Source organism: Diabrotica undecimpunctata, chromosome 2, assembly GCF_040954645.1.
Source record: "Diabrotica undecimpunctata isolate CICGRU chromosome 2, icDiaUnde3, whole genome shotgun sequence".
Lineage (NCBI taxonomy): Eukaryota > Metazoa > Arthropoda > Insecta > Coleoptera > Chrysomelidae > Diabrotica > Diabrotica undecimpunctata.
The window spans coordinates 132,299,957-132,316,520 of NC_092804.1; the positions used below are offsets into that span (position 1 = coordinate 132,299,957).

A 16,564-nucleotide genomic window follows, 5' to 3' on the forward strand; every position below is an offset into this window, starting at 1 on the left:
TTCACTCATGTATACCTGGCAACTGCACTAGTCCGAAAACAAGATGTAGCCGAAAGGGTCTTTTTAGAATATATTGTCATGGTAAGTAAAATTTAATTTTAAAATACAATATCTAAATTGATGAACTTACACATAACTTTGTTTATCTCAGAACTTACTTCCGTGGCTCAGTATCAATTATGTTGTATTTGTAAGTATGAGGACAAAAAGGAATAAAAATATACACAAACAATACCATATGTACCTTTTATCAATATATTATATCATGGAAATTCAAATATACCAGCTGTATAAAAAATAGATTTACAAAAAAAAACAAGATCATATCAGATAATTATCAGTATAAATAACAACAGATCATATGATCCTAATGTTCTCTCCGGTCCTATAAATTTGTATAAAAAAACTGTCTATTCAATTCTATATCCAAAAACAAAACTTCGCTCCGAATCTCTGGGCCTATCTTTTGTTTTCAATTAAACAAACTAAACTTTATGCTGTTTCTCCACACCTCCTGATTTCGTTTACTCTCGTAAGAAACACATATGCGGCCTCACCTCAAATAATTCTTACATTAAAAGAAAGACTTACAAATTGTGGTTTTGAAGATCTCTTCTTACACTGTCACGGCTTTCTGCTGCCACAAACAACTTCACAAACCTTCTTTTCTGATTCACCACTTTATCTCGCAACGTCCACACCTTTTTTCTTATCACAGGAAACAGCTTTTCCTCTTGCAGTTCTATCGTAGACTCCTCGTTTTTCCTTTGAACAAAAAAAAACTAACTTCCCTTTCCTCTTACTTCTCCAATCCCTCTCTCGATCTCTCGAACCAATTAAATCACTCAAAACAAAAATATGTTTACATCTCCTCTCTTTCTCTCGTCAAACTTTCCTTGACTTACCATACTGTCTTTTATTAGAATCCACTATCAAATTCCTTTGTCAACAAAACCCTAACGACCGTTAATTGTTTTTTGAATTGAGTACATAGCTTTCATTTCTACACAATTTACATTACCTGGTAAAAACCGAAGTTCATTTTATATTATACAAATCCTTACTTTCTAAATCTTAGTTACATAACGAAATATACAAATAGTTCTTGGTAACCGAATATTGGGGAAACGAAAACGACCTTTCATTGTCCCGTTTGTTTGCACAAGTTTTTATACACTTTTAAACTTTTCATTGTTTGATAACGCACTTTACCTACATTAATTACATATTCTTAATCTAAAGAAACAGATGCCTGCATATTCCAATTTCTTTAAGATATGAGATTCATAATAATATATACCTTTTATAAAGGTTTTTAAAGAAATGTATATATATATATATATATATATATATATATATATATATACATATATATATATATATATATATATATATATATATATATATATATATATATATATATATATAGGAATTTCATAATTATTAAAATAGTTTAAACTGTGACCAACAGTTGGTCTGTGTGGTTTTAACTGACAAGAACCACGTGTTCAAGTCGAGCAAATAAACATGTTGCTCTTTAAGTATTAAAATCTTTATCCATTATCGACCTAGGGTCGCATTAGAATTAAAATCTAAATATGTAAAACCATATATTGATGTCTCCGATACAATTTTAGTGTTAGCTTCAAGTACCAAAAGAAGGCAGTGAGGATGATCTGAGCTAGATCGAAAACGTTATGCATCTGTAAATTTTGGACGACACTTTTAACAAGTTTTATATTAAATGTTTTTGTACCAAGATACAAATTTGAAGTTTTTTGCTTCTGTGTAAGTTTAAAAAAAATACTTACAGAAATTTCCTGGGCAATACACACAACAAGGTTCTTAAACTATTTGAATTGGACGTCGTTTAAAAGAATCCTCTTGCTGGATAGAAAGAAAGGCTTTTCTTTCTTAAAAAATATGAAAGAGTAAAAATCTTTTTAAAGGAAATAATTCTACAACTCCTGGTTTAGAGAGAAACATTACATATTTATTATTACTTCACATAAACGGTTATTACAAATAATATTAACAAAAAGTATCAACAAACCTTACATTGGGGCTATTTGTAACGATTTACAACAAGCTCCAGACGTTGGGGACACTTATAGGAATTTAAATTATTATTAAAAATGAAAACTATCTAAATTTTCAACAGACCTTGATTGAGGTTAACCTTCAAACAAAACAAATTTCAAAATTATCGTTATGTACCAAATGTTAGAAAAGGATAATACTGTCGGTCATATGTCGAAATGAAATATCAAACCTTTTTAAAATATTAAATATTAAAATTAGTTGTATTTAAAAGAAGACTAATATGACAATTAGCTAATCCATAAAACTTATAATTTTATTTATTTATATTTTTTGTCATAGTTATTGTAATTTCTGTTATAGTTTGTCATGAAAGCAAATTTTTTATTAATGAAAAATTGTTTATTTTTACTTTGAATAATTTTAATAAAAAGTTTTGGGATTGGAATTGAATCAAAACACTTCAAATAAACAATTGTGTCCCACACAAACTGGAATTGGTCTGGAGTGACCATGGAACACAAATGGATAATTCTTGAGAAGTTGGACACTGATTCGTACTTCGGATTACCCTGGATGACAACAAACTGCAATCTTCAAAACTCGGCCACTCAATTTCTTCTTTAAACCATGTGGACCTCTCAAATGGTTGGAAACGCCGTCTTACAAATCTCCCACATAGGGCACAACACAATCAATCACAGCTATCTCTTCACAAATCCAAATCTCTCTCCTCACTGGTTTTTCACTGACTGCTCACTAATTTCCGATAACAAAAAACCAATAACGGATAACGAATTTGAAGAAAATCCGGACTAAACAACGAAACCAACTGCCTTGGCAGCGGGCTCATCGTAGAGTGACATCACTCGCCCATTCCGGTATAAAAAAAAAGCATAAACGGAAAGATTCCTGTTTATTTGACGCGCATCACAATATCAGTATCCTAAAGCGGCATCACGATCAAAAGAAATACCCATCTGTGTTATATAAACAAACTAGAAATATTTATATTATCAATCTCAGCGACGCAAAAAGATTGAGAATATTTTTCGGTTTTTCATACATACGAGGCGAAATAGAAATCCTACAATGTTGATACTTTCCTGGCGCCTAAACATTATTTAGAGCAATTCCCTTATTTCATTACACTCCGTCACATCAATTTATCTGTTTTCTATCTTCTTTCCACATTTATTCTCTTTTTACTGTCTTTGAAGGGCATGCAAATTGATGATCAAATCCTTCCTTGTCAATTGGTGATTATCCGGCATATTCGGCTAGCCAATATCATATTTTGTTACTTTCACACAATCTTGTTACACTCTTCTTCTTATTTTTATGTAGGCATAACTCTGTCTGTTTTTCAATGTGCCTCCAGTAAGTTAACATTCCATCATTTTCGTGGTCTTTCTACTGATCGTCTTCCTATGGGGAACACCTTGCATCTACGACGTATATCTGTATTTCTAGCTCTACTGCATAGTGTCTTACCATCAATTTCTCACCTCTGCTGTTTCTAACATCCTTTTTGTCCTCTCTGTATCAGGTCGTGTTTCTGCCGCATATGTCATTATTGGTCTGATGACTGTTTTGTAAATTCTGCCTTTCATTTCTTTCTCGATATTTTTATTTCTCCATATTGTTTTATTTAGGCAGCCTGCGGCTCTGTTTGCTGATCTTCCACTTCAGTTTCGAGCTTTCTCTGACCTTCCATCTCCAACTTACATCTTAGTAAATTTGCTGTTATAACCATGCATTTTGTCTTTACATTGTGGTCTGTTACATTAGTGCATCAAAGTACTTTTAATATTTGCTATATTGGAGCACCGGCCCATTCCAATTCAATTCTATTTCATTCTGTTACAGCCTCCATAACATACTTGTTTAGTTATTTTTATTTCACAATGATTCGTTGTTTGCGAGTGAGTACAGGAAAAAATAAAACTGGCATATTGTAGTACACGTATTTACATCATTAGTGCATCAGCGGAATATAGGATAGAATATAGATGAACAGAAATACATAATAATTACAAATACAACTTGTAAACTTACATTTTCACTCAAAGGAACGCTAGCCTTAACTAATTCCATCGCACTGGCGTGAGCTCCACCCGAGTTTCGTTGAAGCCATAAAACATAGTCGCCCTTTGGAGAAAATATTGGAGATTTCACAGCTTTTCCGGGGAGGTTTAAACTAACTAAAATAAAATATCATATATTTATATATTTATAAAGTACACGCTGGATATTACATTTATCAAATAACAAATTCACTCACCGAAATTACCATTAAAATCCAAAGAGAAGATGGTACTAGGCCTATTAGCGCAGAACATAATTCCTAATTTCCTTGGCTCTAACTGATACGCAACTCCAATAATATAAGATCCATCTGGAGAGTACTTTGGTTGACCAACAAAAAGGTCGTTCGGAATACCGTTTAGTATCTCTACCGAATCATTTTCCACATCATACTCCGCAATTATGGACACCTTTTTACCTACTAGTTGTTCTCCCCAATCTTGGATAAATAGATTTTCTTCGCCCTTGCAAATAAAAATAAATCAGTATATTATACATAATACAAGTTGCTGATAATGTGCTTCCAGAAATGTACATTCTAAATACAGGCTCGGAAATCAAAAAAAATTTACATGTGGATTTGTGACCAAAATTTTACACGAGTTAATCTGCAAGACGAAATTGTTAAATAAGTAACTTCTTTTTACCCTTAAACTATACATATAACATTATCTAACTTACTTTTGGCTTTTCCTCCCCACTTCCATTGCCTGATTCATTGTTAGTTGTAGCTCCTTTTCGTTTATAAAATGGTTCAGATTTAACTTTCTTTTTTTCGGCAACATATAAAACCTTTTTTTCATCAGGTGACCACTCAAACGACGCAAATTCTCCTAAAAATATAATATTAAATGCAATTGTTATTTCATTTTAAAGGGTTCAAATCAAATTAAAGTTCAAGGCAAGGGATATGGTGGTGGCCGACGTAGCTCAGTGGCTATAGTACTGGCTTACCCAACGGGATGGCCTGGATTCGGTCCCCTTCTTCTTCTTGTGGTGCCTCTACCCGTTACGGATGTTGGCTACTAGCATGGCAATTCTAACTTTATTGACCGCAGCTCGAAATAGTCCTGAAGTGGTGGACTTCGGTCCCCGGCATCAGAAATTTTCCAATTTCTAATTTAACTGATTCGCTGTCTGATACATTTCTAATTTAACTGATATATTGTCGGAGCTTGGAGCTTTTGTGTTCTTCACTTTGTTAATTGTTATTCTTTAATACTGTTCAATCTCATGCTTTGTCTGAAACTTCTAATCTGTTTGTTAAACACTTTTTATCACTTATCACTATACCAAAACAGTAATATAACTCTACCACCTCATTTTTTTTGTAATGATCAAATAAATTTGTCTAATTATAATACGATATTTTCAAAGTTTATGAATATTTGACCAATTCAAACTCAGAAAAATGCCTAAATCCTAACGTTAGTCCTCTCATCTTATTCAAAACATTTTAAAATTTTGTGCTAGCGAGCCCATTGTATTATATATTCGAGGAATCTTCATCAGTCATCAGGAGAATTTTCAAATTATTTGAAACCATTTTTTAAAACTAGTTATAAACATTGATGTAAAGAACTATCGACGTACATCAATTTTAAGCACAATTCCTATATCATTCGAAAGGATATTAACTGAATGCCTTTCTTGGGTTCTTGGAACTTCGGCAGATCAGATATACATAAGATGATACCAATGCCCGATTGACCTCTTATTTGGACCTTGTAAACTCAGGGCTCTTGTATCAAAGCTACATCGAACTTTCTCATTGCAATAGAAAGTTCTGTCGAAGCTGCCTTAATACGCTAGTAGAACTCTGAATGAGCAGGCATCAATGCTTTGTAAGAGACCTCGTCGGTGGAGAAGAAAGACTATAATATATATAGGACTAAATCAGTTTTCCATCTTGAGGCCTTGATTTTGTTTTCTTAGACGGTCCTGATAATAACTTTATCAGTTTCTTTCTTGAAAAAGCGAGTGACGACCATAGTGCTCTTTGGCATGTTATTGGGATTGACTAAATTTAAGTCTGCTTCCTCCGACAGGCCCTCCATAGTCATCACCAACTCAGTTGTCCATTTTTTTTTGTATACTAGTTAGCAAGTTTATCCACAGTTGCAGAAGTTGATTCTGACTTGCGATAACAACCTCATCTACTGCTTGTTTCAGTTTGTTGATGATCAGGTCTACTTGAGTTTGATCTAGTTGAATATCAGGATGGTGCCAGACAACAAACTTCCAGAAAACAGATGTAAAATTACAGTAAGTTTATAGAAAAAACCAATGGAAAATTACAAGTTTCTACAAAGGGCGATGAGAAATTCAACGAAATTATGCAATGAACAAATTAAGTGTGGCGAGATATTAATAAAAATATCTACATTATTTTGTATGGGATTTTATATTTCAATTAAATATATTTTAAGAAGTAATTGTACAACAACAAAAAATTGTAAATAAATAGTATATATAAAATGAACCGAGCATTTTATTTAAAACCATTACCAAAAAAGGTAAAGCCTAAATGTCATAAGTAATAGCTCAGAGAAATAAGTTTTTTTAGTGACACTGATCCGGCCAGGCAAACGACCGTTGTGTTGAGTATTATGGACCTCTATAACAAGAACCTATATGTTTCCTGCAGTCGATTTTTTGGAATTAATTAGTTATTAACAATTAAGGTCAAAAATGGAAAATTTTCGCTTTTTTCGTCTATCAGCAAAAAGTGAAGCATTTGAAACAAATTTGAGAGTAAGATACTTATGACGAAGCTTTGAAAACCTTCAAAATGGCGTTTTTTAAATGTTCGTATCCTTTTTTGTGGGTTTGGAAGTTGCAAAATAATTAAGGTTTTTTATAAATGTTAATAACTTTTTAAAAAATAAACTTATAACCTTCATATTACATGGAATATTGAGTCTTGTAGTGCTTAAGTATGATCAAAATTTCAAATCGATCGGTCAAATAGTTTAAAGGCTATTTAATTTGTTTATCCCAAATTAATTTTTTTATATATTATTATATTTATATTATATTATATTTTATATATTATTATTTAATATAAGAAAAATAATTTTAAATAGGTATCACAAAATAATTTTTCAAAATCATGCCGATTTTTTGCTTATAAACAATTAGAATAACTTTTAAATCCTTGCCTGCAAGAAAATTATATATTTTTTAGAAATTTAAAATAAAAAAAGTTGTCCTTGGATAATTTGGTACGAAATTAGTCCCTTTTTTTAATTGATAGCAGCTTTGTTTATAACATTTAAGAGATCTTATTCGACATCGTCATTTTAAAGAACATACTTTAAAGTTTTAATGTGCAAAATTCGGAAAATATTGTCTTTTAATGGAATCTTTCACAAAGCTGCAAAATCAGCCAACAAGGAGTTGTTTACTGCGTCTCTGGTTTTTGTTTATGGATTTCGACTTTTTTTGCATTTTATTTTGGCGTACATTACGAATATGTATTATTTAAATAATTAAATTGAAAAAATATATCATCTAATTTGTTTAAACACTTTTTTTAGTTTTTTATTTTATTTTAGTAATATTTAAGTTAAGAGTATAATATTATAATTTTTATTGTAAAACATGTTAATAACTTTTTAAAAAATAAACTTATAACCTTCATATTACATGGAATGTTGAGTCTTGTAGTGCTTAAGTATGATCAAAATTTCAAATCGATCGGTCAAATAGTTTAAAGGCTATTTAATTTGTTTATCCCAAATTAATTTTTTTTGCAACAATATAAGAAAAATAATTTTAAATAGGTATCACAAAATAATTTTTCAAAATCATGCCGATTTTTTGCTTATAAACAATTAGAATAACTTTTAAATCCTTGCCTGCAAGAAAATTATATATTTTTTAGAAATTTAAAATAAAAAAAGTTGTCCTTGGATAATTTGGTACGAAATTAGTCCCTTTTTTTAATTGATAGCAGCTTTGTTTATAACATTTAAGAGATCTTATTCGACATCGTCATTTTAAAGAACATACTTTAAAGTTTTAATGTGCAAAATTCGGAAAATATTGCCTTTTAATGGAATCTTTCACAAAGCTGCAAAATCAGCCAACAAGGAGTTGTTTACTGCGTCTCTGGTTTTTGTTTATGGATTTCGACTTTTTTTGCATTTTATTTTGGCGTACATTACGAATATGTATTATTTAAATAATTAAATTGAAAAAATATATCATCTAATTTGTTTAAACACTTTTTTTAGTTTTTTATTTTATTTTAGTAATATTTAAGTTAAGAGTATAATATTATAATTTTTATTGTAAAACATAAACATTTATAATAAATACATACTTGTTCAATAAACGACGTAAATAATTTATTTATAATAGATTTTATGAAAAAATCAAATTATCCTATTCAATTATTTCTACGTATTGCTTAAAAATAAAAAATCAAATAAAAATTTGAGTTTTTTCATGGAAACCTATTTATTTATTTACAATTTTTAAACAAATTATAGAAAAATGTTTTTTTGTTTCAAAATTACTTTTTTTAATAGTAATTTGAGCTATTCTAAGACGAAAGTTATTCTTGTGTTTTTTTTTTGTAAAATACACGTAAAATGAAAATAAAAAATAAAAAATGCCGAAAAAAGCCGATTTTGTCATTTTTCGAGGCCATTTTTCAATAGGTTGAACATTGCAAGCTTAAGTCCATTAGTTTCAAAATGCGCAAGTCGATTTTGATTTTATATGACATATATCAGTTTAAAATGTCCTTAAATGAATGGATATACCGTTGCGGTTCGGGATATATAGACTTGACGAACGTCTAAACTTTAACGTTCGAAACACATTGTTTATTTTTTACCCACAAGCTGAATTTTATTTGAATTGAAAGAATACGTTGTTACAACATTACAGAAAAAAGTTCACCCAAAGTTTACCACGGGAAGCTGTTTATTTATAACAATTTTTCAACAAATAAAAAATTTCATTTTTATTTGAAACCAATTGATTCTTTTAAAATATAGTATCTACACTTATTAAAAAATATAAAACAATAATATATAACATAAAACATGACAACAAAACAACTATCTAACTATTGGTGCTTTTAATACGGTCCATTAATTTGCTTTTAAACATTTGTATAGATGAACAACTTTTAACTGTTTGAGGAAGCTTATTAAAAAGATCAAAACCCTTAAACAACAAAGAGTTTCTTGAAGCCGTCCTTTTTGTTTTCACAATGTGTAAATTGCACTTACCTCGAGTAGGGTAATTGTGAATATCACAATTCCGTATAATAAACTCACAAAAGTAAGCAGGGGCCAAATTATTTAGAATTTTATAAATGAACAACATTGTAAGGTAAAAGATCCTTTGTTGAAATAAAACCCACTGCAGCATGCTAAGCATTGTTGCTATAGATCTGTTTCCACCAATAATGATTCTCATTCCACGATTTTGTAATTTTTGCAACTGGGCCGATTGATTTAAATTGAAGAGAAAAATAACTGACGAGCAAAAATCGAAGTGAGCAAAAATTGAATAATCGCATTAAAAACTGTAATTTTAGTTGCAGTTGACAAATTTTTAGATATTCTTGAAAAAAAGTATAATTTTTTAGAAATCTTTTTTAATAGGTAATTAAAATGGTCATTAAAAGACAATAAATTATCCAATTTAAAACCAAGGTACTTATTGTTGTAATGATTTCTATTTTGCCATTGTCAATTTGAAGATTAATAGTATTAATATCAATATTTGAGTATTTGTATTTCGTTGTTATTATCATAGCCTTTGTCTTTAACACATTTAACTTTAGTTTGTTGATCTTTAAATATTTATTAACAGACTGCAATGCTGAGTTCATTTTAGATACAGCATTTTCTAAGTTTGAATCAAAACATGCAAGTAGGGTGTCATCTGCATACAAATTAAAGAAATCACATTTAACAAACAAGTTTATCATTTAAATACAATATAAATAAAAGGGGTCCTAAGACACTACCTTGAGGTACCCCAATATTAACACTAATTTCAGAAGAAGTAATATCATCAATCCTCACTTGTTGCTTTCTATTCAATAAGTAATCTTTAAACCATTCAAGAACATTTCCTCCAATACCATAATTCTAATTTAGTGAGAAGTATATTACGATCAATAGTTTCAAACGCTCTTTTTAAATCAAGGAATACTACTACTACATAATTATTATTGTCCAATTCAGACCTGAATTTACAAAGTGAAAGTTGCAGTGCAGTTTCACATGAATACTTTTTACGAAAACCTGACTGAGTATTCATTAAGATTTAATTTTTATCAATGTGATCCATGACTTGATCATATACTACCAATTCTAATAATTTCTCAATGGGCGGAAGTATATTTATACGTCTAAATTCATCCGCCTTAATAGTATTATTAACTTTTGGTATTGGAACAACTGTACTGATTTTTAATAAATCTGGAATTTTTGATGATCTAAGAGAAGTATTTATAAAATTTAAGATAACGTGACCACAAGTTACAAAAAACTCTTTTACTATTTTGGAGTTTAGTATTTCATTAATGTTACTTCTATTATCTAACGACTTAACCATGACTGACAAGTCGCTCAGTCACAGTAACCGAAATTCATGTATACTAGGATACAAATTCTGATTATCATAACTCCATAGTTCTTCAGAGTCGATAGTTTAATAGATTTAGATAATAAATTAAGTATCTACAAAGTTTATTAAAGAAGTATATATTAATCATAAGTATTTATGTTTTACAATAAAAAAGACCTCAAATATTACTAAACAAAATCAAAAACTGAAAAAAATTGTTTAAACAAATTAGATGGTTTATTTAACAATTTAATGATTTAAATAATACATATTCGTAATGTACACAAAAAGTACATACAAATTAAAAAAAAAATCAACGTCGATATCCATAAACAAGAACCAGAGATACAGTTAACAGCTCCTTCCCCCACCCCCGCTCACCCGAGTTTCAAAGCAGACCGATTTTGAGGACTTCATTTTGAAGCTAAGTGGACAATCTTTTTCGAATTTTGCACATTTAAACTTTAAGTACGTTCTTTCAAATGACGTTAATACGATCTCTTAATTGTTATAAAAAAAAGCTGCTGTCATTAAAAAAAAAAAGGAATAACTTTGTCCCTAATTGTCCTAAACCCTATTCATTCTACAAAGTCCCAATCGTCAATAGAACCACGTGTAAGCCAAACAGGGTCGTACTGATGTACGACCTATGTATCATATAATTTTTAAAAATATTTACTTTTGAAACTGTTAGTGTAAGAATTTCTTGAAATTTAATCATTATATCACAATTAAACTAAACTCTAAAAATAACACGACCAGTAAATAACTTAACAATAACTATAACATAAATATAACACAATATATTAACTTAAAAATCAACACCATACAATTTGAATTTAAACTGATGGAAAGTTAGGATCTGTAACATGAGAATCTGTCTCGCTTACGGTAATAAATTATATTTTATAGCCTCTTGACGAATGAGACGGCGAATATCAACACGTGCCCATGTTTACTGATGGGAATTTGGTAAACGAATAAACTTTAGGACAACTTTTTCTTTTTTTAACTTTGTAGAAAAATGCAGGCTTTCCAAGTATGAAAAATAATTTTTCCTTCAGGTAATAGTTAAAAAGTTATTGTAATTGTTTCTAAGCAAAAAATTGATGTTATTGCAATATTTAAAATCCTTTTTCCTCATTTTTTTTTAAATAATGTTGATAGAATAATCCTTCTTCTCTGATAAAATATTCTTAGAATTACTATAACTATCATTTTCTGACTTATATTGTTGCAAAAAAATTTAATTTGGGATAAACAAATAAAATAACTTTTTAACACTTTGACCAATCGCTTTGAAATTTTGGTCATATTTTAAGCATTACAAGACGCAACATTCCATGTAATATGAAGATTGTAAGTTTATTTTTAAAACAGTTAGTAACATTTATAAAAAACCGATATTTCTGACTTATTTTGCAACTTTCTATGCAAAAAATATGGATAAAAACATTTAAAACATGCCATTTTGAAGATTTGTATATAACTTATAAGTTTATTAGTCTCAAATTTGTTTCAAATGCTTCACTTTTTGCTAATGGCAAAAAAAGTGAAAGTTTGCCGTTTTTGACCTTAATTGGTTAATAACTAATCTAAAATCCAAAAAATCGACTGCAGTAAACATATAGGTTTTTGTTACAGAGGTCTATATTACTCCACACAACTGTTGTTTGCCTGGCCAGTTAAGTGTCACAAACAGGGTACTTTTTTTTGCTTATTTCCCTGGCCTATAATTAATGATTTCTACTAAAATATGCGAATCTAAGAGGGATATAATCATAGAATGTGCCTAAGACTTTAATATATGTAATACTATACCGTCAGCATATACGGATCCATGAGCATCCAAAGTATTTAAATCTACAGATCTAATCAGGTTGTGTCCTTGCCATATTTCTAAAAATTGCTTGCTATCATAGTCTCGAAGAACAGCCCTAAATTTTTCAGATTTTGATAGTCTTGAAATGATTCTGAAATATAAAAGTAATTTTATTCAAACTTATTTATTAAAATTCATTTTTTACTTACGACTATTGAATGAGAACTATACCAAAAAAATATATGACCAGAAAAAAATTTTGTTTTGTCAATACAGTATTTTGTCAATACAGTAAAACCCTCTGGATGCCGGAATTCTTATTTGAGAAAGTTTTATACTTAATAAACAGATACCAAAGATAGAGAAACAGAATTGTAGAGAAATATCCAGCAATATAAATATTTATAAAGGAATCGCACAGGACTAATATATGTTATTTAATTTGTACTTGGGACCACTATTCAAAAATGCTCTAGAAGGAAACAGTGACAGCATGAAAGTAGTTGGTGTCCAGATATTCATTATCAGCTATGCTGACGATAGTCTACTTATTCTATGTGTTCAGTGGTCTTATTACTACTACTTATTACTCATACAGTGGTCTAAAAACATTTTTAATTAATTTTGAAAAACCTGTAAATTCTGAATGAAAATAAATGTAAAGAAGACCAAAATTATGCACAAAGAAAACCAACAATACCATTATAATAATAAATAACATAAACTTGCTCTAATACATTTTTTATAAATAAAGATAATTATAACAATGTATGCATGTTATGTTAAAATCTTACAACTTAATATGTTTACAACTGCCGGAACGAACCATGGAAGGTGGGAGAAATCCTGTTTGTGTAAAGTTTAGGTGGGTTTACAACACACAAAGTATTCAAAAAAAAAGAAATAGAAACTTTTGCTTGCAGTTTTGCATAGGATGGATTAAGGGGTCAACAATATACCTATGGGTATTAAAATGCCGTTTGGGTTGTTGTAGATATATTAAAATCAGTTTATGAAGAGGCAAATTCAAATAATTGTAATATTCCAAGAACAAACAGTGATTACATTTTGCTGTGAACATCAAACAAATTTTATTTAAATGGGGTTCTTGTAACTAGGAGCAAAAGTGGATAACAAAATACATTCTGAGAAAAAAAGAGATAAAATTTTATTGCAAATAATAAATTAATATTAAAATAATTTTTGATAATAGACCAATAAATTAATAATAATTTTATAAACTAAATTAATTATTTTATTTGAACTTAGAAAAAACAAATAATAATTTAGCGTTAATGCAAGATCTCAAAATAAACATAACTACACCCATCTATGAAATTAGTCAGAATCAAAATCAGTCTTTTTTTTTCAGTTTCAGAACTAGAATCTTCACCTAAATTTATAATAAGATTTTCGGTTACTTCTTCAATGAAAGGTTCTGCTTTCAAGAATTTTTTCTCCCACTTTTTTGCAACACAGCGTTTTTGCCAATCTGTTGTGCTAAATGAATCAAAAAGAGTTCACATAATTGTTGAACATTCTCAATATAAAAAGACAAATTTCTTTGTCCCATGTATTGCCTCAGTGATGCCCAAACTAATTTGATGGGATTCAAATCTGGATGGTATGGAGGTAATCATAAGATACTGTGGCCATGTTGAGTCAAAATTACATCTATCTCAAATGTTTTAAATTTTGGCTCATTTAGTATAAATAATGTACAAATCAGGTTTTAACATATTACTGTCAAAATCAATATTCTTAGACCTAACCATTCTATCATAATTGGTTTTCTACTGTAGAATTCAGTGATTTATCTTTTTGAATATTGTGATAAGACACATTGTCAATAACCACAACCAACTGTGGAGGTAGCTTAGAAATTAATTTTTGTTCCAACCATTTTTCGTAAATCATAAATTTCATTTTGTGATGGTACTCTCCAGTATTTGAATTTGATTTAAAAATCAATTGAGCGTTGGAAATGAGGTCCTTCTAGCTAGTACTTCATCGGAATTGTCGTTCCAACAAGTAGCAAAGATGAAAATCTTTTTTAGTTCCTATCCGTATATCATGAGAAAGAGCTAATATCTGTCATTACAGATGTATTACCATTCTCACTGATTGTGTCAATTGTTAAACATTTACAGGTTAACATAATAATTTCTTAATTTAAGAACTTTTGAAAACAATTTCCGGATTAGCAATCGATCGTCAAAACAAATGTAAAATTTAATTATCATTACAATCAATTGTGGTTTGACCTTAATCCCATATAAATACAATATTTAACTTAAATATGCCACAACAAAACAGTTTCACAAATACTTACTCTGTTCCAACATCAATTGGCATAGATTCAGCAGTCTTTTTGAAATTCGTAGTAAAGAATTCTTTTGTGAATTCAGTGCTTTTACCTTTCTCCAGATTTCTTTGGCTCCACTGAGTACTTATTATTCCATTTGATCTGATTGTACCTCCAACAACTGCGGGAATTCGTGATATCGACTTATAGGTCTTTACGAACTTATCTATTTTCAAAGACATTTTAAACAATTGTTAAATATACCTACAAAATAAACAAAAAACGAATATATTTCTATTTTTTTATATAAGTGAGGTTAAGTAAATATCAACAATAATGACATTTCACTTCTTTTTCAAGAAGAAGCCCCCCACTACTTATAGATAAAAAAAAGGAAAATTAATTTCGCACCACAATAACATAAGGATTTGATGTTTCATAAACCCAGTAACGAAAGCCCATTTAAAATAAAGACGGCCAGGGATGTTTAAATTACAAAAATATTATTATATTAGAATAAAAAGTAATAGTTTCATTTCTGTGAAATGTGTGTCTGGATATATAAAGGATTTTAAAAACATTTGTTAGCAGCATACATGTACAATAGAAATTAAAAACCGAATTAAAAAAAAATTAACTACTTTAATTTGCTTGGCTAACGTAGAAAACATTTTTAAATATATTCTTTGGGAACATTTTATTTTATTTTTGAAGGTATATTTAAGTCACCTAATTAAGAATTCAAAAAATCATCGAAAGACTATTATTCTTAGAATTAAAAAAATAAGTTATTAAATCCACCAAATTCGCAAAATCATTCATTAAATTAAATGAAGTGGCTAATATTTTTCAAATATGACGTCATGCGCATGAAAGACGTCAGGTATTTTTATCACACATCACACTTGTATCACACTGTATATTTTATTGTGCTGTTCATGAAGCTGAATTCTGACATTCTTCCTGTCAGTTCAACTTAGGGATTTTCGCAATATTGGCAGTTCTGATTTCTAATTCGCGAACTAAAAAAGTAGTGTCGTCATGATGTTACACATGTCGATATTTTTGCATATTATTGTAGTTTTTTCAATAGAAAGTTTAACTAAGAAGCATTTAATAAAGTAAATTTAAATAATAAAGTGTCAAAACTACGTGATTATTCATCTTAACAGAGAATTAGTGGCCATATATAAACTTTGTTACACCCCTGAGTCTACAGAGATCCTGTAACAACGATTGATTTAGTTGACTCGTAAATAAATAGCCCTGTTTTGGATATAAGTAGATAATGCAAAGCAGAACAGAGGATATCAGATGAAAATTGTAAAATTAAAGTGAGTACAAAGTGGTTTTTAGTTGGCTAGAAGCCAAAGGAATATCACACCCACTTATTCTTTTACACACCTGCTAATATATTCGGTTACCAATTTGTTTACTAAATTTTAATACTCCTTATGTAAATACACTTAAACTATGACCTCAGTCTAGTAACATTTCAATTACTGCAATAAATTAACTCATCCAATGCCAATTTTATCCATTGACTATTTTTTTTACTTCCTGATTATCAAGTAGGTACCGTTTTTATTAGATAATACCCATAATTGATGTTCAATTAAAGTTTTGAAAGTAAATTTGAAATTGTTTTTCACCTTATTTGCCAATTGCAGCTTTTTGTTGCATAATATTTGTATTAAAAGATATATACAATA

The 16,564-nt window shown here is 29.3% G+C and overlaps 2 protein-coding genes across 4 annotated transcripts in view; one reads left to right on the forward strand and one right to left on the reverse strand.

Annotated features, from left to right (window-relative positions):
* LOC140434898 (acylamino-acid-releasing enzyme-like) overlaps positions 1 to 16,564 on the reverse strand; it is a 90,134-nt gene that overhangs the window by 22,322 nt on the left and 51,248 nt on the right. For both annotated transcript variants that reach the window (XM_072523512.1, XM_072523513.1), the window contains exons 2-6: positions 14,880 to 15,116; positions 12,547 to 12,698; positions 4,810 to 4,961; positions 4,325 to 4,592; positions 4,099 to 4,244 (exon numbers count right to left, since the gene is read on the reverse strand). In XM_072523512.1, the coding sequence (XP_072379613.1) occupies positions 4,099 to 4,244; positions 4,325 to 4,592; positions 4,810 to 4,961; positions 12,547 to 12,698; positions 14,880 to 15,094 (933 nt within the window). In that variant the 5' untranslated portion in view covers positions 15,095 to 15,116. The remainder of the gene's footprint in view (positions 1 to 4,098; positions 4,245 to 4,324; positions 4,593 to 4,809; positions 4,962 to 12,546; positions 12,699 to 14,879; positions 15,117 to 16,564) is intronic.
* LOC140434899 (leucine-rich repeat flightless-interacting protein 2) overlaps positions 15,852 to 16,564 on the forward strand; it is a 134,432-nt gene continuing 133,719 nt past the window's right edge. For both annotated transcript variants that reach the window (XM_072523518.1, XM_072523519.1), the window contains exon 1: positions 15,852 to 16,186. The gene's annotated coding sequence lies outside the window, so the exon portion shown is untranslated. The remainder of the gene's footprint in view (positions 16,187 to 16,564) is intronic.